This window comes from Mytilus trossulus, chromosome 5 (genome assembly GCF_036588685.1).
Source record: "Mytilus trossulus isolate FHL-02 chromosome 5, PNRI_Mtr1.1.1.hap1, whole genome shotgun sequence".
NCBI classification, from domain to species: domain Eukaryota; kingdom Metazoa; phylum Mollusca; class Bivalvia; order Mytilida; family Mytilidae; genus Mytilus; species Mytilus trossulus.
Window position 1 is genome coordinate 43,755,898 of NC_086377.1, and position 26,092 is coordinate 43,781,989.

General features: G+C 32.7%; 1 protein-coding gene across 1 annotated transcript in view; it reads left to right on the forward strand.

The window, feature by feature from the left end:
- The window catches only part of LOC134718871 (Rieske domain-containing protein-like), a 44,466-nt gene extending 29,203 nt beyond the window's left edge, over positions 1-15,263 (forward strand). The window contains exons 2-3 of the mRNA XM_063581695.1: positions 2,477-2,592; positions 15,044-15,263. Of these exons, the coding sequence (XP_063437765.1) occupies positions 2,477-2,592; positions 15,044-15,145 (218 nt within the window). The 3' untranslated portion in view covers positions 15,146-15,263. The remainder of the gene's footprint in view (positions 1-2,476; positions 2,593-15,043) is intronic.
- Positions 15,264-26,092: the final 10,829 nt, after the last annotated feature.

Sequence of the window (26,092 nt, forward strand, 5' to 3'; positions counted from 1 at the left end):
AACTTATATAAGGGTTTATATTCGAGGACAACGAGAATTTACGACAGCTCGAAGGGGTAATTTTTCACTCCTGTTAACTATGAAATCATACTTTTTAATGATTTTCAAATAAATTTTGATATTGAACCGACTGCTAGCAACCGGTTGTATATTGAATATCGAATATCAAATAACAAACCGGCAGCTAACTTCACATACATATGTAAAACGTAATGAAATGCTTTTAAAATCAGTACAAGCCGCGAAATTGACGAATTCCGCTGTTAAACTATATTTTACTAAGATTTGGCGATTTTTGGAACGTTTGAGTGTTATGCAGTTTTTTGGTTTTTAGACATATCGTCAAAATTGGCTGCTGGAAAAAAGTGGCTGCTAACTTGATTGGCCGATAAAAGTGGCTGCCAGCTTGAGTCTGGTTAATTTCCTCTCAGTATTTATTACTTTTCAAATTTACAAGAAAATCTTTTGATCTTTGAAAATGAACAATAATGAATATTAATTAAGCACGTCTTGGCGTTTTATGCGGTCTATTATCGAAAATGCATTCAATGTACAATAACGGCAATAAGAAATAAAATGAAATCATTAGCCGGTATGAAGTAAAAATTAATGATGTACTTCAATATAAATCCCATTAGCAATATGACAAAATATTCTTCTTTGTCAAAACGTTAAATTGACTTTTCAAGAATTCGTATATAAAGTGTACAGATATTGCTGTGCTAATGAATCATGAATATCTGCATTTTTTTATTTTCTTAGCTTGTTTAGGTTAGTCGCGGTTTGTCTCCTTTGAAAGGTATCTCCAAACTTCACCGTTTTAAAACAAATATTTTGTTTAAGTTTAAACTTCGCTTTTTTATTCAAAATGTCCACAAAGTTCCTGGATAAAATTGATTTCAGATACAATCGTTATGTTTGCCTTCACTAAAACCGATCTTCAAACTGATATTTCAATTTCACACGAAAAAATGCTTTTTCTCTTGAAATACTTAGACCATTCGACCACCGATTAGATTAAAAAGACAAACTTCGATTGGGTGGACAAGCTATATCCATCTACAATGTATATTCAACATTTTCCGGACCTAGAGTGGTTTAACTTTAGTTTTATTGACACTTTTTTCATATTGATGCTAAGTTTGTCAAAAATACATAAAATGCATGACAATTTACAATCATATTAGCTTCAAATAGTATAAATCAAGCCATACAAGTTTTACTTCCGCAACCCCCGCACATTACGGAAGTAGATAAACAGTAATAGCTGAATGTCATGCACGATGCTGTAATGATGGTAAAACGGTACTGTTATGATGTTAAAAGTTTTAAATTGATTTTTCATCAATTACTATAGACATCGACAAAATATTACATTTTGATTCAATAATGAATTGCATTTAAAACAACATTGAGATGTCCATTCGCAAATGAGACTTTGTGTCTGTACTTTTCGCCAGTCGTCCGTACTGTTAGATTCATTTCGGTTGATTTGGTAGTTCAACCCTTGTTAAAAAGATGTTTCCTGAATCATTTGAATGAAAACAAATATTTTTGAATTAAAAAAGCTAAATATGTCCATCTCGATTCGCTCGACAAACTCATTTTAAGACCCCTTCAGTTATTATCCAAAAATCCTGGTTTACATAATACATATTAAAACAAGAAGATCTCATTTTGTGTGTCGCTTCTCTTCCTTCCACAATAAATCGGTCATCATGACTCTGTGTCTTATGGGTAGCATGCAAAGTTTTCATCATTGCTTATGAGTATTTAGTTTGGATTATTTTGGGGAGAAAAACGAAAATAAAGGTTTCCGGATATTGTTCCCGTCATTGGACGGACTTTTATGTCAGACAAGACTCCCGTTTCGGATTGTTTTAATTCGCAAATAATTTTCATAGTTACTTGGGGACAGGACAACTACTTCGGTCTCTTTCTGTATACTACGATCATACAAATACTATAAAGAAAACGTATTTTCTATTAACTAAAAATTCCAAGTTTACTGTCCGCGGATGTCACTGATATATATTATATAAGAATTATAGTCGTTAATGTCTTAGTCATTTTGGTCTCTTGTGGACTGTTGTCTCATTAGCAACCATACCACATCTTTTTTAAATAAGCAAATATTGCTCCGCTTGTGGCATCCATCTTGTTGCTCATGTAAAAACAAATCCTGTAATAAGGTTATAATAATTTCGTATGTCATATACCACTACATGTCTTGTGAGAAGAAAAAGGACCAAGTGCAGTTTACAACATGGAAAACTAAAAACCCGATAACACAAACACGTAAATTTTTACTACCAAAATTGATAAGATGCCATTTTAAGAACAAAAGTATGGTTCTGATAGCCATCTCTTCGCATTCGTTTTCTCTTGTACGTTTTGAAAATTTACATTTGTGGTTAATAATTTTATTCTTGATAGACGAAAATAATTTCATTTGTTGTTGTTTTTTTATTTAAAGGCGGTCCCTTATATCATGGACAAATCGAAGACTACAATGGCAGATGTCATGTAATGTGTCCATGGCATTCCTACATGTTTGATTTGAAAACTGGTACAAACGACCTTGGATTACAGGTAAATCAATGTAAAATATATGTAAGCTTTGATACATAGATTAGACCGTTGGTTTTCCCGTTTGAACGGTTTTACACTACTAATATTTAGGGCCCTTTATAGCTCGCTGTATGGTGTGAGGTAAGGCTCTGTGTTGAAGGCCGTACCTTGACCTACAATGTACAGTGGAGATCAGTTCTAACCTCTCATTAAATCTGTCAGAATCTGTCAGGAGAACTGTTCTAGAACAGTACGTAGAACTGTCAGCCTGACACCTTTTAGTCAGTTCTAGGTTAGAACCGGTCTCACTAATTAGCGACAACAAAATTTTTAGCGACAACAAGCGACAAAAAGCGACAAGAAGCGACAACAAGAATTATTTTAGCGACAACAAGCGACAAGAAACTATTTAGCGACAAGAAAACATATTTTTTTTAATTAGAATTAATTATTGCAATAAATATTAAAAGAATATGCAAAAGAAAATAATTTTAGCGACAAGAAAGTTAAAATTGATAGAAAAAAATGAAACATTATTTACATATTTATTTTATCATCTATTATGTATAACAGCCAGTATTACGTTTAATTATTGTATTACGAGATTACTTTTACTTGTGTTTTAGAACATATTATTTATCTTATTATAATTTGTTTTTTAAAACTCTTTTCGTGCAATACAAATGTATATATTAAGCTCGCAAAATGAATTATTTGTCCATCATTGTCCTGAAAATATTGACACAAATTGTGAAATACAAAGAACTGAAATCAAACAAGAAGGAATTTTTTTTAAATGTGAATGTTTTCATCTTTTTATTTGTTTATTGTCTCATTAAACGATATTTATCATGTTTATGCATATTGGTTGAAGATGAAAGGAAATTAATGACAATCTTGAGTTTTCAACAGGTGTTCACTATATACAATGATTGTATATTCTGGCGCGTGTAATTGTATAGTCTGACGCTTGTACAAAGTTGAAGGTGTTAATTGGATGCTATTGTAGCAATAAAACAGGGGACACGCGCGTCGTTAATCTCATTTGATGTTCCACATTGTGTGTAGTATCCTTCAAAGGAAAGTTGACCTTTTTTTGTTTTTGTTTCAATTTTATAGAGTGTGCATTTCCTTTGCTCTACCAAGCTGACTGAAGCCTTTCAACTTTTATGTTTAAATTGTCAGCATTTCAGTATTATTCTCGCAAAAGTACGTGCTCTGTTGCAAGAAAGTCTTGTAATGGCGCACGTTATGGACATGGAGACTTTTAGCTAAGCTCCTCAGTAAGCCATTTTCAATGCACAAAAGCTCTATGGCAGATTAAATCGGAGAAAGAAAAGGCTTTTGCATTGCAAAAATTCTTGACTCATGGGAGAATGTTAAACGCAATCCCAGAGTCCACCACTTCAACAGATGGTGGGCTGACAATCCCCAAAACAAGTGCATGTGCACGTAAACCTTGCCAACGGAAACGTATTAAAAATGCTAAAACTACAACTTCAAAAAGGGCAAAAATACAGTGAACCTTAGTGGTCAAAATCTACGGCTTATCAAAATTGGACCACAATGTACAAAATGTATAAATATTATGTTTTAGATAGGAATGTACATATTACTATATAATGACTAAAAATAATTTAAAAAAAAATATAAATGGACCCCAAGGTAGAACCACGTCCTCGTCGTGGGGTCTGGAAACACGCTTAAATAATAAAGATGGCAAAGCGTGGCTGAGAGTTCTACAAATAAAGCATCGAATTGACATAACAAGAGTACACTTAGAGCAAAGTATTAAGCAAATGAATCAAAATATTATATTCCATTATGCCCGCTCCATATATATCTCCATTCGTTTATTCATACTTTGACTTTGATGAAAACAGATACATACATTATCTTATACATATTCTTCATATTTAGAAATAAAAAAAAAGAAGCTCAATCTCTTTCTTCTTCACAAATGTTTAATTTCTTCATCTACCAATATACTAATATAAACTTCACAATCTCTTTCTTCCTCACAAATGTTTCATTTCTTCGTCTATTTATATAATAAAACATTTTAATTAGACATATCTGCTCGTAAATTTAAAAAAAAACATTACATACAAATTTCTTTATATCTAATATCTAATATTTAATAAAAAAAAATATTTTCTTGTCGCTAAATAGTCTTCTTGTCGCTAAAATAATTCTTGTTGTCGCTTCTTGTCGCTTGTTGACGCTTGTTGTCGCTTCTTGACGCTTGTTGTCGCTAATTAGTGAGTCCCGTTAGAACTGTTCTAGCTAGAACTGACTTGGTCAGTTCTAGCTAGAACTGATTTGGACAGTTCTACCTAGAACTGATCCTGACAGTTCTACTTCTAGAACAGTTCTGCCGTTAGAATTGATTACAAATTCTACGGCTAGAATTGATTTATAAATTCTACGGCTAGAATTGATTGATAAATTCTACGGCTAGAATTGATTTATAATTTTTAAGAAATCTTTGACTAAATATAAAGGCTTCGACAAAATAGCGATTAATATTATAAAGAGTTTTGCTATTTTGCCGGTTTTATTTCAAATTTTTCGTCGGCAAGAGAACATGTTTAACCCCGCCATATTCTGCATGTATGTGACTGTTCCAAGTCAGGAGCCTGTTATTCAGTGATTTTCTTTTGTTGATGTATTACATAAATTATTTGTTTTTCTTTCATTTTTTGAACATAAATTAGGCCGTTAACATGGGGGAGGGGGCATTATTATTCAGTCAATTGTTTTACATTTGTCATTCCGGAAGTCAGGATGCCTCGTTTTAAATAACAAAATTATCTTACCATCTATAATGTAATACGTTGTTCCGGCGGATCCAGCAGTTTTAAAAGGGGGTGGGGGTTGGGGGTCCCAACCCAGGAAAAAAAGGGGGGTCCAACTATATGTCCCCATTCAAATGCATTGATCGTCCAAAAAGGGGTCACCCCCTCTGGATCTGCCATCGATCCACTATAAACTTAAACTGACCATATTTGATTTCTTCATATAAATCTATATACTTTTAGCTGCACATTGCAGGAATCCAGTTTATTTTAACGCAAGGATACCAATTATATTGGCAAACATTAATGATTTCAAAATTTTATTTGCAATCAATTTATAATACTAGCATGTCCTCTTTTTATTTAAAATATTGCATCTTAAACAAATGTGATATCTGTTTACGAGTAGTTTTCTTACCTCGGATGGACCTGTTATACAAAATTTTTTTTGACCGCATCAATCTGAACTGACCTTATTTGCTCTTTCTATCTGCAAATCTATATAGCTGCACAGTAATTCAGTTATAATTTTAGGTCAAGAGGGACTGTAATATACGGGGCAGCCCCGATGTTCCGACACCCCGTTAGTCCGACACCCCATTGGTCCGACACCCCACTAGTCCGACACCCCTTTGGTCCGACACCCCATTAGTCCGACACCCCATTGGTCCGACACCCCACTAGTCCGACACCCTATTAGTCCGACACCCCATTGGTCCGACACCCCATTAGTTCGACACCCCATTGGTCCGACTCACCAATAGTCCGACCAATAGTAGTAAGCTGGTACACAGTAACTAACTAAATTGTGAACCTAGAGACACATCGGTAGCCTACTATTATATAAATGTTTATCTCTACGAGGAACAACATAAGAAAATTTGCATACCGAAGCTGAACACATACTTTCTACATTATTTAACCCACTATCCGAACGGAATTTCTTACCCCTCACCACTCCATTGCGGGAGATGCAAACAACCATCATCATCGTCAACTCATTTATTGGTGATGAATTGATTCCATATTAATGATTAAAGATATTCATTCAAAGGGTTAGTTTAACCGAAACCGAAAACTGAGTGCTTTTTGTATTTAGATCTATTGTATTTGAAATAAAAGCGAACAGAAATTCAGGAATTTTGCGACTTTGATCAAGGGGTACCCCCAGAGTACTGTATCTATGTCAAAGGCAACAAAAAAATCGATCTGTAAGTATACAAGAAAAAAGGACAATACAAATGTTCAAGTAAAACAATCCCTAGACATTTTTGTTGAGGGACCAGCTGCAACACGCTGCCGAGTGCGGGAATTTCTCGCTGCATTGAAGGCCCATAAGTGCCCTTCGGCTGTTGTCTGTTCTTTGGTCGGACTGTTGTCTCTTTGACACATTCCCCATTTCCATGCTCATTTTGCCTATTAAGAAAAAGTTGTTTAAAACAAAAAATCGCACTCAAATTCTGAAATGTTACTAGGTGATCTGGAAGGATATAAACAACACTACAAAGAAAGTCTCACCAGATAGCTGATCGGTATATTCTTACTTGTTACGGGTATTCGAATGTGCAAAAGTAGTTTCACGGAACCAAGAAAAAAACACGTACATGTATATATAATTACAAAAAGCATCAAGCTAGGCAAGGTATCAAAATATTAACAAAAACAATGCAGGTTCAAATACTAGTATTGGAAGTAATGTTATGGCAGTTCTGGGTTTATGTTTATACGCACGTCAAAATTTTGACTGGGTGTATTATGATTATATACAAATGTCCGTCTGTTCATCTGTGTGTCCGGTGTCAAGATGTCGCATCGTAACTTGAGAACGACTCATCCAAATTTCGTGACACTTAACATACATGTACATTGTACATGTACATGTAGTTGTTTCGTATAATGGTCAAACGATCTGTATACTTTGTGATAAAAATAAGATTAAACATGTTTGAGTTACGGGATACGGCGGGACTTTATAACTAAAACAGGGTTTACGATTTACGATTATTGCTTATAACTTTATACACTTCTTAGTTATATCAATATAAAAATCTGTATACTTTTTTGTGATTATTCAAAATTTTATTTTAGAGTAATTGATTTTTTACGGTACAAAAAAAAGGAGGGGGGGGGGGGGGGGGTGTCCCACATTCCGCGCCATATATTTGTATGTCAGAAACTTAAATTTATGATTATTGCATAAAAAATTCACACACAAGACTACGGTCGTATCATGCGCTCATGGCGCAGCTGTTCATTAAACAAGTATTGCTGCGCATATATCTACATACGCTGACGTCATGGAATGCAAAATGGAGTTCTTTATCGCTTCATATACCGTATACGGGGTTGTTTTTGCGGGTTGTATATTTTCGCGGATAGAATACAATCTCGAAATTAAAGTGTACATGCAAAGGTATTGAATAAAGTTATGAATTCGCCAAAATAATAACCACCAAAATATTTCGCATGTATACCTTATTCGATGAAAATCGAGATAGTTTACACCCGCGAAAGTAACCCGCTATACGGTATATTAATATAACCAATGAAATATCAAGAGCTTAAAAAAAATAATTGTTTGAATACAATTGAAAATGGAAATAGGGAATATGTCAAAAAGACAATCACCCAACCAAAGAGCATTCAACATTTCTTTGTTGTCAAAATGTTCAAACGTCATGAGAAATATATATATCAGTAAAAATTATGCATATCATTGTGACAGTCATGATAATGTAACGCATAATAGCGTTCGTATGTACCTAGATAAGGGCAGATAAATCATTACCTAATGAACATGTTTAACCTGCGTCAGATTTGCTCTAAATGCTTTAGTTTCATAGATATAGGCCACAAATTGCATTTTATCCCTATGTTCTATGTCGGTCATGTTGGTTGGAAGAATAATTTTTTAAGTAAAAGTTAACAAATCAGAAGGAAGTACTGTAACAAAAACGGCGTTCCTCAATTTAAGTTTTTTGCGATTTTGCTAATTTTCAGGTACATGTAGGCTTCAAAAGGTGGATATGTTGTGTACAAGTTATCATTTTGTATAAATTATTATTTGTACAAAAAAAATGTACAAATTGTACAAATTTTAATTTGTACAAAAAGTGCCTGTACAAATTACAATTTGTACAAAATTTGACGAAAATTCACTTATAAATTGTACAATAATTTATAATATGTATTTTGGTGTTAAAGCTTTGATACACACAACAGAATTTTTACAAAATGCCCTCACAGTACATCTTATTTATCAAAAACTTAAGTAGTACTTTATGTTTGATTTCTTTTGAGCAGGTGAGTGAATTATGGGATCGGGAATTGTTGTTTTTTTGACAATCACATTTACATTCGGAAGTGCAGTTCCAGCCTGTGCATTTACATAAAAGAAACCCTGGACAACCTGTGTTTTAAGGCTGTTAAACCTTTTTACGTAGCAAAAGTTGAAGCACAAGAACCGATGATGTAAAATTAACATACGTCTTTAAATGTTTCAAGTTAACTATAAGAAATAAAAAAAAACTGTTAAAATACACACAGCTTTTTATATTTTTGGTACCAAAAATTACAAGATTCAACAATTACGCCTCAGATATTTTGAGAACTAGTTTGGACACGATCACGCTGAGGAATATGTATAATGACATAAACCCGGAACAATAAGTTCTGATTATAAGTTATTGTCTCGTTTTCTCGATAAGATATTAGTCTCGAGTCTATTGTCCACACGGCGAATGATCGGTGTTTCAACGTGAGTGTCATACTCAATTTAACTATAAGCCCATTATGCTTGTCCTTGACATATGATTGTTCTTTCATGTATCATTCCCTGCTAGGTTCAAAACTTTTTTCTGAGTAAATGACTAGAAGAGTGTGAATAATAATACCTCGGATATATGCGGCTTTGGAAACTTATTAGAGCAATTGACCCAAATTAAAGTAATTGGCCATTGCAAAGTGTTGACGAAGAAATAAATGTGAAAGTCAAAAGATGAAATTCCCGATGTTATCATTCACACACCCGCTCAAATTTTATTTTGTACATCAGATGTACTGTGCATGGTCACTTAATAACTATTAAATGGTGGTGTGTATCAATGCTTTTTCCAACTAAATCAATATTATAAATTGTTGTACAAGTAATATGTTAATTTTCGTCAAATATCGTACAAATTATATTTTTTGTTGTTGTACAAAATGATAACTTGTACACAACAAATATATGTATAAAGAAGATGTGGTATGATTGCCAATGAAACAACTCTCCACAGGAGATCAAAATGTCACATAAATTTACAACTATAGGTCACTGTACGCGTATGCCTTCAACAATGAGCAAAGTCCATAACGCTTACTTAGTCAGTTATAAAAGGCCCCGAAATGACATGTAGGTAAAATAATTCAAACGAAAAAACTAACGGCCTTATCTATAAAAAAAAACTATACAAGTCAGTTGAAAACGGCTTAACTCAACAGATTGACAAACATACAAGTGGACGTTGTCAGGAACTTGTACATCCCAACAACAAATAGACGCTAAGAACAGACCTGTAATCATGCTTTTGAGTGTTTGAATTTTATATAATTTTTAATGTACGAATGCAGTTTGCAATTATGTTTTCGTCCGTTCAGTATTTCAAGCATTTGCATAGTTAAATATATTGTCATAATCTATGTTAAAAGTGTCGGACTAACGGGGTGTCGGACTAGTGGGGTGTCGGACTATTGGGTTGTCGGACCAATGGGTTGTCGGACCATTGGGGTGTCGGACTAACGGGGTGTCGGAATATCGGGGCGACCCCGTAATATACAAGTTACAGCAATATCGGAAAAAAATGACTTCAAATTTTTGTTCACATAAATTTAAAGTGCCAGCATGTCCTCTTTTTATTCAAAGTATTGAATCTTAAACAAATATCAGTAGTTTTCATACTTCAGACTGAGTCGTGAAATAAAATCTTTTGACCGCATCAATCTAAACTGACCTTATTTGTTTTTCTTCCTGCAAATCTATATAGCTGCACAGTAATTGTATATAATTCAGTTATAATTTTAGGTCAAGAGGAACTGTAATATACATGTACAAGTTACAGCAATATTGGAAAACAATGACCTCAAAATTTTGTTCGCATGAATTTAAAGTGCCAGCATGTCCTCTTTTTATTCAAAGTATTGAATCGTTAACAAATATCAGTAGTTTTCATACTTCAGACTGAGTCGGGTTATAAAATCTTTTGACCGCATCAATCTAAGCTGACTATGCGGTATGGGCTCTGCTCATTGTTTAAGGCCGTACAGTGACCTATAGTTGTTAATGTTTGTGTCATTTTGGTCTTTTGTGGATAGTTGTCTCATTGGCAATCATACCACATCTTCTTTTTTATATATAAACTGACCTTATTTGCTCTTTCTTTCTGCAAAGCTATATAGCTGCACAGTAATTCAGTTATAATTTTAGGTCAAGAGGGACTGTAATATACAAGTTACAGCAATATTGGAAAACAATGACCTAAAAACTTTGTTTGCATGAATTTAAAGTGCCAGCATGTCCTCTTTTTATTCAAAGTATTGAACATGTTGAATCGTAAACAAATATCAGTAGTTTTCATACTTCAGACTGAGTCATGTAATAAAATGTTTTGACCACATCAATCTAAACTGACCTTATTTGCTCTTTTTTTCTGCAAATATATATAGCTGCACAGTAATTCAGATATAATTTTAGGTCAAGAGGGACTAGAATATACAAGTTACAGCAATATTGGAAAACAATGACCAATGATGACCTCAAAACTTTGTTCGCATGAATTTATAGTGCCAGCATGTCCTCTTTTTATTCAAAGTATTTAATCGTAAACAAATATCAGTAGTTTTCATACTTTAGACTGAGTTGTGTAATAAAATCTACTGACCGCATCAACTAAAACTGACCATAAAAAATTATCTGCTTTTTTATGCAAGTCTATATAGCTGCACAGTACTTCAGTTATAATTTTAGGTCAAGAGGGACTGTAGTATATAAATAACTGCAATATTGGATATTAAAGACCACAAAAAAAAAAAATCATTGATTGAGAGTGCATTTCCTACTTTTATTCAAAATATCGCATCAGAAACACACATCGTTAGATTTCATATCTGAAATTATTTGTCTGCATCAATCAAACCTGACCATATTTGACAGCATCAACCAAAACTGACCATATATGACTACATCAGCCAAAACTGACCATATTTGCTCTTTTTTATGTACCGTTAACTCTTTTAGTTGCATAGTAAATCTGTTATATTGTTATGTAAGAATTGATTGTATAATACAAATGATAGAAATATTGGAACACCTAATTTCTTTTGCATCAATTAACAGTGTCAGCGTGTCCTCTTTTTAATCAAAATATTGCATTCATAAACAAATTTCAGTAGTTTTCATACCGAAGACAGACTGGTATAACAAAATTGTGTGTCTGCAGCAACCAAAACTGACCATATTTACACTTTATTAGATAATTATATAGCTGCATAGTAAATCACTTATAAAATTGAGAAAGGAAATGGCGAAAGGTGTCAAAGCGACAACAACCCGACCAAAGAGCAGACAACAACCGATCACGATGGATAGTATAATTCAAATGACAGCATGTCCTCTTTATATTCAAAATATTGAATTGCTAACAAATTTCAGTAGTTTCGATATATATCAGACTGAGTTGTTTTAATAACAACATTATTTGACCACATCAAACAAAACTGAACATATATACTTCATCATGTAAATATATACATGTATGGCCTCATTGTAAACCAATAATATTTCTATGTCAGGATAGATACTGCATGATAAAGACAATACCAAATTTCAAAATCGATTTAGCGAGCCCTTATTTCCTCTCTGTATCGATAATATTATTATTTATTAAGAAATGACTGTAATATTTTTTCTGTCTATGAAGAAATAACATAAAAAATTTGGTGCACACTGAATAACGCGGGTAGCAGGTTTTTTTAACAGTGTGCATGCACCACATTTTTTATGTTATTTCAAATAGACAGAAAAAAATATTAGTCATTTCTTTTAATTTAATTTTAACTTCCAATTAAAACCTTGGCAAACAATGAAAAAATGTTGATGACGATACGGTCACATGACTTACTTTTATCTATGGGCTGATAACAAAATAATGTCAGCCAATCAGTGACCCGTTACATCTAAAATTAAATTATTAAATAATGAATCGTCACAAAAGTGACTTTTTAAGTCAGTGTAGTTCATGATGGTTTTTTTTTTAAACAAAACTATTTAACGGCATCATCCAACACTACATGACTGATTCATATACTTTATTTTAAAATGAAAAGTACATGTATGAGAAGTTCTCTTCTTGGAATAATTTGAAGGAGGAAAATGATTGGTTTTGGTTGTAATCTAAAGTCCAGTGGCAAATGTTTCATTCATGTTCACATTGAGTATATTTTTCTGACGTTCCAACTTCCACACTCCCAGATTTATATTTACGAGATAATGCAAATGTAGCCTACATAGTTTTTTTACGTTTAACAACACTTTTTTCGTTAAAATATCCCATAATTCATCCACTGTACAATTTTCGTTTGAACATTTGTCAAAACAGAATCTTTTAAAATCATGAATGCAAATCCAAGGTAAACAAGGTAAATTAAGATTAAACTTCCATGAATCAAATGCAGAGTTTTATGAAGAGACTGTTAAAGACGGGGAACGAAGAAACGTAAACAATGATGTTATCTATGCAATCTTATAAAAATGTTTCTCCGATGAGTTGGATAACCTTCAATTCACTTCGATATGTGTACATGTAACGTTTGATTAGTAAAAAATATAGAAAATCTGCTATTAAATAGCAAAGTTATTGGAAGTGATTTATTTCTTCTAAATTCTAAAGTGCCCTTACTGTAGTGACGTCATTTAGAACTGTTCTACAGTCCTGACTGATTTAGTCAATTCTGCTGACAGTTCTACGGTTAGAACTGATTTTGACAGTTCTACCTAGAACTGATTTGGACAGTTCTACCCTAGAACTGATCCTGACAGTTCTACCTAGAACTGATTTAGTCAGTTCTACCTAGAACTGATCCTGACAGTTCTACCTAGAACAGTTCTAGGGTAGAACAGTTCTAGCTAGAACTGTTCTAGGACAGGTTAGAACAGTTCTATGACAGATTATTCTGACAGTTCTAATGAGAGGTTAGAAGTGATCTCCACTGTATAATGGTTTATTTTTATAAATTGTTATTTTGATGGAGAGTTGTCTCATTCGCACTCATACCACATCTTCCTAAACCTATTTACTTAAATAACAGTAGTACTTGAACGAAATTCAAAAGATATAAACAGAGCTTGGTTTGCTAGAAAAGTAATGAAGGAGGCGTGATTGTAGCGCTTCTTCACGTAAATAACAATGAAACAAGGGTTTCTGTAACCTCATTTTCCTGTTGCACTACAAATTTCCACGAACTTTATCACGGATGATATATAGACATACTATCATAACTTGTCCTTGTCCTGACTGTGCAAGCAAAATTTGCAACTTGCTTTAAGTAGTACAGCAATAAGTCTGTTATGATGAAGGTCAAAGCATTACCCCATTGTTATGTTATGATGTTATGTATTAAAACGACAACACGAGATAACGCGGGAGTACACACGGCTACATCTTCATAATTCATTTATTTTACCAATACCATGTAAACTACCGTTCAATTTGCGTAATCGATATAACTTATGTTTACTTTGGTCGCGTTTGGTGTTATTTGATAAATTTCTTTTTAATATGTGGAGATTGAATAAGCATGAGTATTGATGAGATTGAAGTATTTGAATTCGTAAACTACACACATGTTGGATCTGCATATCTCATTTCGTAATATTAATTTAATGAGTTTTTTTTTCTGAATATGTATTATAATAAGAATTGCAGATAAAAAAAAGTAAAAACCACAAATATACTGAATTCCAAGGAAAATTGAATCGGAAAGTTCATAAGGCAGCAACCATTTGATTTTCTGGGGGGGGGGGGGGATTTTTTTTCTTTCAATTTTAGCATTACATATAGGGGCAGCTTAGGGTGAAACAAACATTTTTTTTTTCTCAGGGTCCAAAACAAATAATTTTTTTTCACCAAAACCTGGAAATAAACTTTTTTTTCTCCAAAAAATCCATCGTTTATAAGGGTGTGTCCACGATCGGTTATACTTACAGTTGAAAAGACCATTCGAGATCCTTGGGGGTTTGTCTTACTTGTACATGTAATGATATGCATCTACAAATGTGAAGGCATATATGCAATACATGATTATTTCAATTTAAGTTTACAATTTGGAAATTAGTATCGCGTTCATTATCTCTGAACTAGTATATATTTGTTTAGGGGCCAGCTGAAGGACGCCTCCGGGTGCGGGAATTTCTCATTACATTGAAGACCTGTTGGAGACCTTCTGCTGGTTTTTTTTTTCTATGGTTAGGTTGTTGTCCCTTTGACGCATTCCTCATTTCCATTCTCAATTTTAATAATTACCAGAACATATTACAGTCAAATTATTGTATTCTAAGGCAGAACACATGATCTTTATTTCAATCAGTTCGAATTCGATTGAAAAAAAAATTACAACTTAGTTTTGTTTTTGCATTTCAGCAAGATATTTATGAAATAAAGTTTGAGAAAGGCCAACTGTATATACAGCATGATTCTGAACTGTCACTTGGGTCATATGTTATAACATGTCCAGTGAAATAAATGGACCACTATCACCAAAGGCAACCAGTTCAGGAATTGATACATTCCTATGGATAGTAATATAAAAATATAGCGACACTTATAGATTATTTTTATAAATAACATGTAAAACACTGAGTATTTTAGTAATTATTCATACATGTATCAGATTGGTTGTGTATTGATTAAAAATTATATTTTAAACATTAAAAAATAAAAAAAAAAAAATTGATAATTTAAGGTTTTTTTGCGATTCATCTTCATTGTGATATGATTTAGGACAAGCTCCTCATCTTTACGTAAAAGTTCCATGTGACCTTCTACTGTTGTCTGCTCTATGGTCGGGTTGTTGTCTCTTTGGCACATTCCCCATTATTTTTTTCAATTTTATCTCTCAGGTATAGTTGACCCAAGATGGATATTACCATATTGTTTATATCATATCTAAGAGACAATTGCATTATCCTTTGTCTCGGCGGGAGACCAAGTTTAGAAGGCACAACGATGCTGTTCTGTATACGCAGATCTTGATTTTCAGCCTCATTTAACTAAAATAAACTGGTGACACAATACGCAGTGCTTCATGTTTTCCCCTTCTACTATATATAGCAGACGTACACGTTCGAGTTCCTTTGCTTAATCTCTCTAGTATTAAATTGTACAATAAGTGTAATGCAAATGCGCAAAATTCGATGTAAGATAAGCATAGTTTCTAAAAAAAATACCAAGTTAATAATTGGCAGACACTGTATCAACTTCTACATTTCAGTAAATTTCACCGGTCATTTCATAGCAATTTATTTATGGAGTGAGCATGTAGATAACAAAAACAGATCCAACTACCAGAGAAAATGTTGGAGCATCAAAATATGTATAGTCCGCATATAAGAGAGTTGCACGAAGCCTTAGTTTATGCATGTACTGAAATATCGTTGGCTGTTGTTTAACAGTACTGTCCATACTTTATTTATACATAATACATCTAGGGCAAACATTTTTACATGTAGTCATTATATTACATTTATTTATAACATGAATTAACAAAGTTTAAAGGTAAAACTTGAAGTTAATTATATGATGAAAGCTAGGTGAATGGAGATAATGTCTTATTCATGCAGTTGATTATTGAATGGGTTGTGGATAAAATTACATGTTGCATAGACATCTAAAGGTATCGTGTTAAAATTATTATCGTTTAAAATCTGATTACAGATCTATATACTATTTAAAATTGAATATACATGTATGTATGTACGTGATATGATAAATATGGATAAGGAGGCTGGTGTTGTTTGTATGGGTTAGTGGTTCTGTATCTTTGTATTCTTCAATTTAGATCTGATCTCCATTCTTTGTATAGTTTTGGTAATTGTTTGGTCTATTTGAAACTATTATTATATTATTTATGTACGCGTGTCTCTGAGCTGAGTTTTTTTGCGTTTATTTCAGCTGTATTTGTTTGACACGTAGTGGTGTCATTTAAGCGATATATTTAACATTGCCATAAAAGCGGGAGGTTTGGCAAGCGAAACCAGGTTATAACCCACAATGTTTGCTTAAAATGTTCTGTACCAAGTTAGGAATATGACATTTAAAAAGTTATATGCATGTTGCATTTGCGTTAGTTTTTGTTGCAGTGCGGTGTTTCTGTCCGTTATTTTCTTTTTATAGTTGACGTGTTTCCCTCAGTTTTAGTTTGTTACCAGGTTTGTTTTCTCTCACTCGATTCATGACCTTTGAACATCAGTATGTTACTGTTTCCTTTATTTTTCTATTCTTTTTTACCGTTATTCTCTATTCTGTAAACCCCATCGATAATATCGTACATGTATGTATATTCAATTGCTGTTTGTCTAATAATTTCACGGTAAGATTGTTGGCGTTTTCATGTCTAAATGTAATTAGTTGACACTTTGTCTGAGGTGTAGAAAGATCGACATCGCACCTGTCAATTAATTATACACATGGACAGAAATTCATCAATTTGTACAAAAGGTTACAAGTACATTACAAACCTGCTGACATGTACAGCCGTTACATAAAACATATAATTTGCTTGTATATCGCGATTTGAAAGTTCTTACTATGATACAAATTATGATAAAATATTTTACGTATCGATCATTTATCTAATGATGGACACTATATATAATTCTTTTCACCTAAAATATGCAGACTAGTCTAGATGTATCCATTTGAAATTTAAATGAAACACAAAGATCAATAGCAGAATATGCAGCAATGCAATGCTTTTTGGCATGCATGTGTGTTCAATCGCATGAATAAACTGAAACTGAAACATAAATCAACTTGAATCTGGTGTTAAGAAAAAAAGTGCGAATAGGTTTGAAGGAATATTTATTTCGGAACGTCTATTTTCCCGGCTATCCATTTGCGGATGCGTACATGTTAAATGTCAACAGAAGTGTTTTGTGACGTCGAAAGTGATCCTGATGAGGTGTCGGATTTCAAACGCGCGTATTATATTACTTTCATATTAGATACTAATATAATTGGATGTATTGGTTGTAGTCCTTTATTTGATATTAAGTTAACGTGTCTGTTATCTTGATAAATTATTGATTTATTGATTTTTTGTTGCTTAACGTCCAGTGACAAATGTTTCATTCATTTTTAGAACTTGAAGATTGGATACACAAAGGCTGCGTCACTTCATTATCTTATTATTGAAGATGTTTTAACGCTGACTCACTCAAGGGGCTAATATGTCCCAACATGTACATGTATACATGTTCTTCTTTTCTCAATCACAATCTTGAAGCACATTATTTACCCCTGAACAGTTGCTTGCGTATACAATCATATATACTCGCTACATTGAAGACCCATTTGTGGCCTTCGGCTGTTGTCTGCTCTATGGTCGGGTTGTTGTCGCTTTGACACATTCATCATATCCTTTCTCAATTTTATACTATATTCCATTCTCGTTTGAATGGCTTACTTTTAAAAATTGTGACTTGGATGGAGAGTAAGTTGTCTTTTTGGAACTCATACTACATCTTCTTATATCTACATATTATATATGTGTACTGAATGACTACATGAGTATTTCAACCGGTAATATTTTGAACTTAATGTAGAATATGATAAAGCAGTTTGGCATTGGTATATGTTCTTATACATTTGCTTCATCAGAAATAAATGACCTCTGTTGAAAATGGTCATCGCGAAAAATCTTTAACGAGTTTTTTCTTAAAGTTGAGAAAGAACTGATAATTCATTGCACAGTACTCGTGCTCTTGGTTATTTTTTTTTTTGTGAGGGGGATCCGTGTTGCTCGATCCTTTTGTTTCTGTGTGCCTTGTAGCTTCCCTATATTTTACTCTTTTGATATGAAACATGAATATGTTCAAAGTACACGGATGCCCCACTCCCACTTTCCTTTTCTTACATATGTACTAAGTTTCAAGTTGATTGGACTTCAATTTCATCAAAACCTACCTTGACCAAAAACTTTAAACTAAAACTCCCACTTTCATTTTCTATGTTTAGTTGACTGTGAACTTGGGGTCAAAAGTATAATTTGGCTTTAAAATTAGAAAGATCATATCATTAGCAACGAGTGTACTAAATGTCAAGTTGATTGGACTCCAGCTTCATCAAAAACTACCTTGACCAAAAACTTTAACCTAAACGGACGCACAGACGAACGGACGAACAAACGAACGAACGGAGCCACAGACCAGAAAACATAATGCCCCTCTACTATCGCAGGTGGGGCATAAAAATGTGATATAGGGAAAACAACAATGTGAGGACAAGCAACACAAGATTAGAACTGTCATTTCTGTTTAGTTAGTTTGATTATATTCTGTTTTTAAAACATGTTAGACCAACAGTAACGATCACAAATATGTTAATTGTCTGAAATAGCCGCTTATAAGGAGAATTTGATTGCATTGACAATGACACCTACAAAAAAACTTTAAGCCAAAAAAATAGATATGTCATGGTTAATTTTTTTTAAACGGTGAGTTGATAAAGAAAACATAGATACATGCATTGGACTAATCGGTTACTTGTTGAAGACAATGAACCCTAATTGCTTTTGGAAAAAAAAACTGGTTTCTATATGAAAGCAGTTTCTAAAAGTGTATTTCATGTACATATAAAAGAGGAGCAAAAGATACCAGAGGGTCAGTCAATAATAGTGACCGTTTGTGTGCTTACAAATATTGTAAATAAGCTACTATATGCTAACATGTACCAATATTGACTTTTTGGAATAGCGAGATTTTCTGGCATAGACATATGATATACCGAATGAACTTATAATGTACCGATAAAGTCAACGAATGGATGGATGTCCCTACATAAGTAATACATTTAGGTAAAGTATTTTACAAAAATAGATACATTATTTATATCTTTTGCTTTGTACTTTTTTCTAAATGTCAACTCCATGTACAGAAGTAACATGTGTACAATGTATGACAATAATTAAGTATGCAACTGTTGTAGAGAAGGTATAAAAAAAAGAATCAATTTACATTCTAACATGACGTCCTTCAAACGCTTTCAGTACACACCCGTGGTAAAATATGAATATATTGTTTGGGCTCCATGTACAGTAGTAACTTGTGTATGACAATAATTAAGTATGCAACTGTTGTAGAGAAGGTATAAAAAAAAAGAAGAATCAATTTACGTTTTAACATGACGTCCCTTCAAACGCTACACGAGTACACACCCGTGGTAAAATATGAATATATTGTTTGGGCTGTTCCGATCGTACTACCACGTCATATGCTTTTTAATGAATGAGCTTCCAGACTATCAGGTCAGAATATAAGCCATTTGTGTATACTTATAAGACATAAATACAATTGTCATTTAGATTCATCAAAACCTATCTAAATATTTGATTGTAAATAGTTTAAGCATGTCATTTATTCAGTTTGCTCCATTCTTTTACGTCAATTTAATAGTGCGTTTGTATATGGGAACGGCAAATAATGCCTTCGCCTAGAGCGTTTCGATCCAAAACAATTGCCGTATTTGTCCTTGCAGTAGAATCGAAAACAAGAGGCTCTCAAGAGCCTGAATCGCTCACCTTAATTCTTTTGGTTAAATCTCTCATCAATGTCTATTTTGGCTCTTCAATTTATTTAAATGTTTTTTGGATCGTCCTATTTTCTTCAAAAGCCCAAAAAAAATAATCATTTTCTCCTATGTTCTATTTTAGCCATAGTAACTATGTTTCTTGACATACAAGGAAATAAAATATATAATTATACTAAATACTCTGAAACTCATTTAGCCTAAGTTTGGCTGAAATTGATACAGCAGTTTCAAAGGAGAAGATTTTTTAAAGTAAGTCAACATGATGAACAAATTGCGAAAAAAGTCCTTAAAGGGCAATAACTCCTTAAGGGGTCAATTGACAATTTTAGTCAAATTGACTTAATTGAAGATCTTACTTTGCTGAACATCATTGCTGTTTACAGTTTATTTCTATCTATAATTATATTCAAGATAATAAACAAAAACAGCAAAATTTCCTTAAAATTATCAATTCAGGGGCAGCAACCCAACAACAGGTTGTCTGATTCATCTGAAAATTTCAGGGCAGATAGATCTTGACCTGATAAACAATATAGCCCAAGGTCAGATTTGCTCTAAATGCTTTGGTTTTTGAGTTATAAGCCAAAAACTGCATTTGACCCCTATGTTCTATTTTCAGCAATGGCGACCATGTTTGTTGATAGATCATAACTTCGGACACAATTTACAAACTAGATACCCTAAGAAACATTCAGTTAAAGTTTGAAAGTATTTTGCCCAGTAGTTTCAGAGGAGAAGATTTTTGTAAAAGATTACTAAGATTTACGAAAAATGGTGAAAAATTGACTATAAAGTCAACAGTTTATCTCTATCTATAATAATATTCAAGATAATAACCAAAAACAGCAAAATTTCCTTAAAATTACCAATTCAGGGGCAGCAACCCAACAACGGGTTGTCTGATTCATCTGAAAATTTCAGGGCAGATAGATCTTGACCTGATGAACAATATTACCTCTGTCAGATTTGCTCTAAATGCTTTTGTTTTTGAGTTATAAGCCAAAAACTGCATTTGACCCCTATGTTCTATTTTTAGCAATGACGACAATGTTTGTTGATAGATCAAAACTTCGGATACAATTTATAAATTAGATACCCTAAGGAACATTCAGTTAAAGTTTGAAAGTATTTGGCCCAGTAGTTTCAGAGGAGAAGATTCTTGAAATAGTTTACGACGACAGACGACGACAGACGACGGACGACGGACGACAGACGACAGACGACGGATGACGACGGACGCCAAGTGATGGCATAAGCTCACTTGTTCCTTCGGGACAGGTGAGCTAAAATCATATCATAAAGGGCTAACCCATGGTAAAATCACGATATATTCAAGTCCCCATGATTATTTCTTAATTATATTCCATAATTTTCTGTGCATTTCAACTACACTGTAAAAAATAGTGTTAAAGTTTAACACGTGAAAGTGTGAAAATGAATACACTAGTGTTAAAAAATATTCACCATGTGTGTTAAAGAGAAATTGTAATTAACACTGTGGACCGGAATAACACGTTGAAGTGTTAAAATGTTTTGATAGATGTAAGTCTAAATTTTTTGTTTCAGCACATTGAAGTACATTGTATGTTTTTTGTAGAACACTTGTTTATGATGATTTAATATGTATTCAATACTATCGTTTTTTAGTTTTATTTTAAAAATTTCATTAAATAATTTAGAAAAATGAAAAAAAAAACATAATTAACGAATCCAACAGAGTCAAGAACCAATTATCTTCTTTGTACACATAAAGATTTAGCAAAATTAGGCATATCTAATATGACATTAATTGAAAACGTAATTATTCAGAAACCAACTATTGGGATAAGAACAAATTAATCTTTAACACGGATGTGAAAACAGCATGCACACAGATTAACACACCCATTAATCTCTTCTGAATAAGCACGTGACAGGATGCTGAAATTTTACCGCCTTTTTCGAAACGCTCCATCTTTTCAAAAGTTGGAATCACAACTAGAATAGTCAGAAAGTGGTCAACACGTCAAAGAAAACAAGCAAACATAGATTTAAATACAACTTTATCAACTAAAATGTAAGTATTTCCTTTTATATATAATTCTGTGTGATGCTTGCCTGTCTAGAGACAATAACATGAAATCTCTGAGTCTTGGCATGACAAGTTCAAAGAGTTGCCGCGCGTTTCCATCACATGTGATGCCGGATGGCTTGATAGTGGTTAATACATATATCCCTATCTTTTGTTAAATACTTATATAATCAAAATAACTTTTTTATCATTTGTGATGGCTTTTATTCTTATAATTTGGAATTAAAAAGGATTCAACTTAGTAAATTATAATAAACATGATAAAGGGGGATGGGTGTCACGTGTTCTCCGAACGGAATACTTTTCAACTTGTTCACCGTCATCGACATGACTGTTACAACCGGGGTTACACTAATGACAGGATTATTGACCGGATAATGACAGGATATATTTTTTTCCATTTTTTTTTTAGATTTTATTAAAATTTAGTTTAGCATCGTTTCGGGTTTTTAATATTTTAAGAATCTGTCAAATAATAAAAAAGTTATGACCATTCATATTTCCTCATAGTCAAAATCCTGGCAATATCTCGGCGCAATTGAAATCCATCCGGTCAACTTTTTTTGCTCTAAAACATATTTTTTTCCATTTTTTTTTTAGATTTTCATTAAATATAGTTTAGTATCTTTTCGGGTTTTAAATATTTTTTAAATCTATCAAATAACAAAAAAGTTATGATCTTTTATATTTCATCCTGTCAAAATCCTGTCATTATCCGGTCAATAATCCTGTCAATAGTGTAACCCTTACAACAGTCATTTCCGATGTAAATATATACACTCCAGCTGATAAATTCATACTTAAACATATACGGTAATACCCGATTATTTTACAGTAATATTTTTGTTTCCAGATCCATTACACATCTGAAAATATACCCAAGTAAGAAGAGAACAAGTACAACCGGTACAAGTGCATGTACACTGTACCAGACAGTGCAGACTTTCAACAGTTCAAAAAACAAAGCATGGGCATATCTTTTGTGTTCTTTCAATACCTGTTACATTTAATGGATTTATCATGTTTGTGTCATATATTTTAAGACGGTTATGCAAACTGAAAATTATATTTACTGACAAGTATCACTTTTTAAACACATTAATCCCATTTTTAGTGGAAGAAGACGTGAAGTCTTCTGAAGACTTAAGGGGCCGACCCTTGGCATTCAGTCTCCGTATGCCGCATTCATTTCGTGTATTACAATTTCAAAGCAACTTAGATTCCTGACACCGATTTTTACACATGATTAGGCATCTGAATCATTTAATTTGTAAATTATGATTGTAAAACAATCACTATCGCAAATATGACCCTTTTATTTATGTAAATTATTAGATTTCATCTCATCCACATGAACGTTATTTGTTTACTTGTAACAGGATGTTTTAACTGTAGATATTTGTATTACGCATGCGTGAATTTGGTATCGGGACAACTCGCCCTGTTTACAAGTTCGCCCTTGAAGTTACGAATTTGCAATCCTGCAGACAAGAAGATTTTGTTTTTATATAAATAAAAAGGATATATAAAGTGTTGACTTTATTCATGGTTTTCCTTTGTCATGTGAATTAGATGCCCTTCGTAACATACATGTGAACCTCCCGGCGGGAGAACAAAACTCCCGTTTTCAGGGGTCTCCTCCCGTCCTCCCGTTTAGGAGAAAAAACTCCCGTGTATGAAATATTTCATGAATGAAAATTTTCAGACGCCATATTTGATCATTTCTTACTACTGTACGGGTGTAATTGACACCTGTGTTAAATTTTACCTGTACACCAAAGAAGATGTATAATTATATGGCTTCACTTGACAGCTTGGGTGTCAAACATACTGGTAATCAACGATGTTTACCTCCGGCTAACTGCCGTTGTGTTATCAAAACGATGTGTATTGGGAATATTGAAATACTTTTTTGTTACTTCCCTTTGTTTTAGCCTGTTTTCAGTTATTTTGCTTTTAAAAATGTAAATTGTAAAAAGACTATAAATGATTAATATTTTAATCAAATAATCATAAAATGATGTTGATTAAATGAATTTAAATGATTTTGGACAAATAAAAAAATTAAAATTTATAAATTATTTAAGCAATCTAGACCTCCTTTCAAGGATTACATTGAAGTTTATATGATAAATTTGTTTCTTACTATTTTTAAGTCAACATACAATATGTGCAGCTAGACTAATAAAAGGTCTAGTCCTAGTAAAATCTTGAAATTTAAATTTGTAAATGTTAGTATATATTAGATTTTATTGTGTAAGCTAAGAAATAGCAAGACATTTTACACTGTTTTAAGTCTTTTTAAAGCTTTCTACAAATATGACTTTCATAATGCTTAAAATCCATGCAGTACTAGTGTTAGTGTGTTATTTTTGTCGAGCCTTCGACTTTAGTTGAAAAAGCGAGACTAAGCGATCCTACTTTCCGTCGGCGGCGGCGTCCACAAATATTCACTCTGTGGTTAAAGTTTTTGAAATTTTAATAACTTTCTTAAACTATGCTGGATTTCTACCAAACTTGGATAGAAGCTTGTTTATGATCATAAGATAGTATCCAGAAGTAAATTTTGTAAACATAAAATTCCATTCTTTTCGTATTTAACTTTTAAATGGACTTAGTTTTTTCTGCGGGGAAACATTACATTCACTCTGTGGTTAAAGTTTTTAGAATTTTAATAACTTTCTTAAACTATCCTGGGTTTGTACCAAACTTGGACAGAAGCTGGTTTATGATCATAAGATATAGTATCCAGAAGTAAATTTTGTAAAAATAAAATTCCATTTTTTCCGTATTTATCTTTTAAATGGACTTAGTTTTTTCTGCGGGGAAACATAACATTCACTCTGTGGATAAAGTTTTTAGAATTTTATTAACTTTCTTAAACTATCCTTGTTTTGTACCAAACTATGATAGAAGCTTGTTTATGATCATAAGATAGTATCCAGAAGCAAATTTTACAAAAAAATAAATCCATTTTTTCCGTATTTTACTTTTGAATGGACTTAGTTTTTCTGCAGTGAAACATTACATTCACTCTGCATGTAGTAAAAGTTTTTAAAATTTAAATAACTTTCTTAAACTATCCTGGGTTGTACCAAACTTGAACAGAAGCTTATTTATAATCATAAGATAGTATCCAGAAGTAAATTTGAAAAAAAAAATCCACTTTTTCCGTATTTTACTTTTAAATTGACTTAGATTTTCTTCCAGTTAACATTACATACCTGTAAAGTCTGCAGTTAAAGTTTTTAAAGCATTTATTAGATTCATAAACTATGCTGGATTTTTACCAAACTTGGACAGTACATGGTAGCTTCTTACAATCAAAAGATTGTATCAAGGGGAATATTTTTATTGATTTTTTCGTCATTTTTGTTGAGCCTGCGATTTACAGCAAAAGTAGGCGAGACACTGGGTTCCGCGGAACCCTTACAAATTTTTTAAATTAATTTACGATGTTGCAAATATACATGTGGAGCTTATTTCTTTCTTATTTGTCTAAACATTTACAAATGATAAGGAGATGGAGACATGAACAAAAATTTATACAGATAAGATATATAAATATAATGATTCATTTGCAAGCAGTGAACAATCATTTGTCAAAAACAAAACAAAACAAGAAACAGATTCTTCTTATTATTTTATTTTATTCAAATAGAGAGGCAATAAGGGAACTATAAACATTACAATTTGATGGAAATTTGAAGAAAAAACACAATTTCTACATCATTTGGTTACATTTACGACAAAATTTATGTCGATAAAAAACACATGATGTTTTGACCATTCAGTACTTTTATAGATGCATA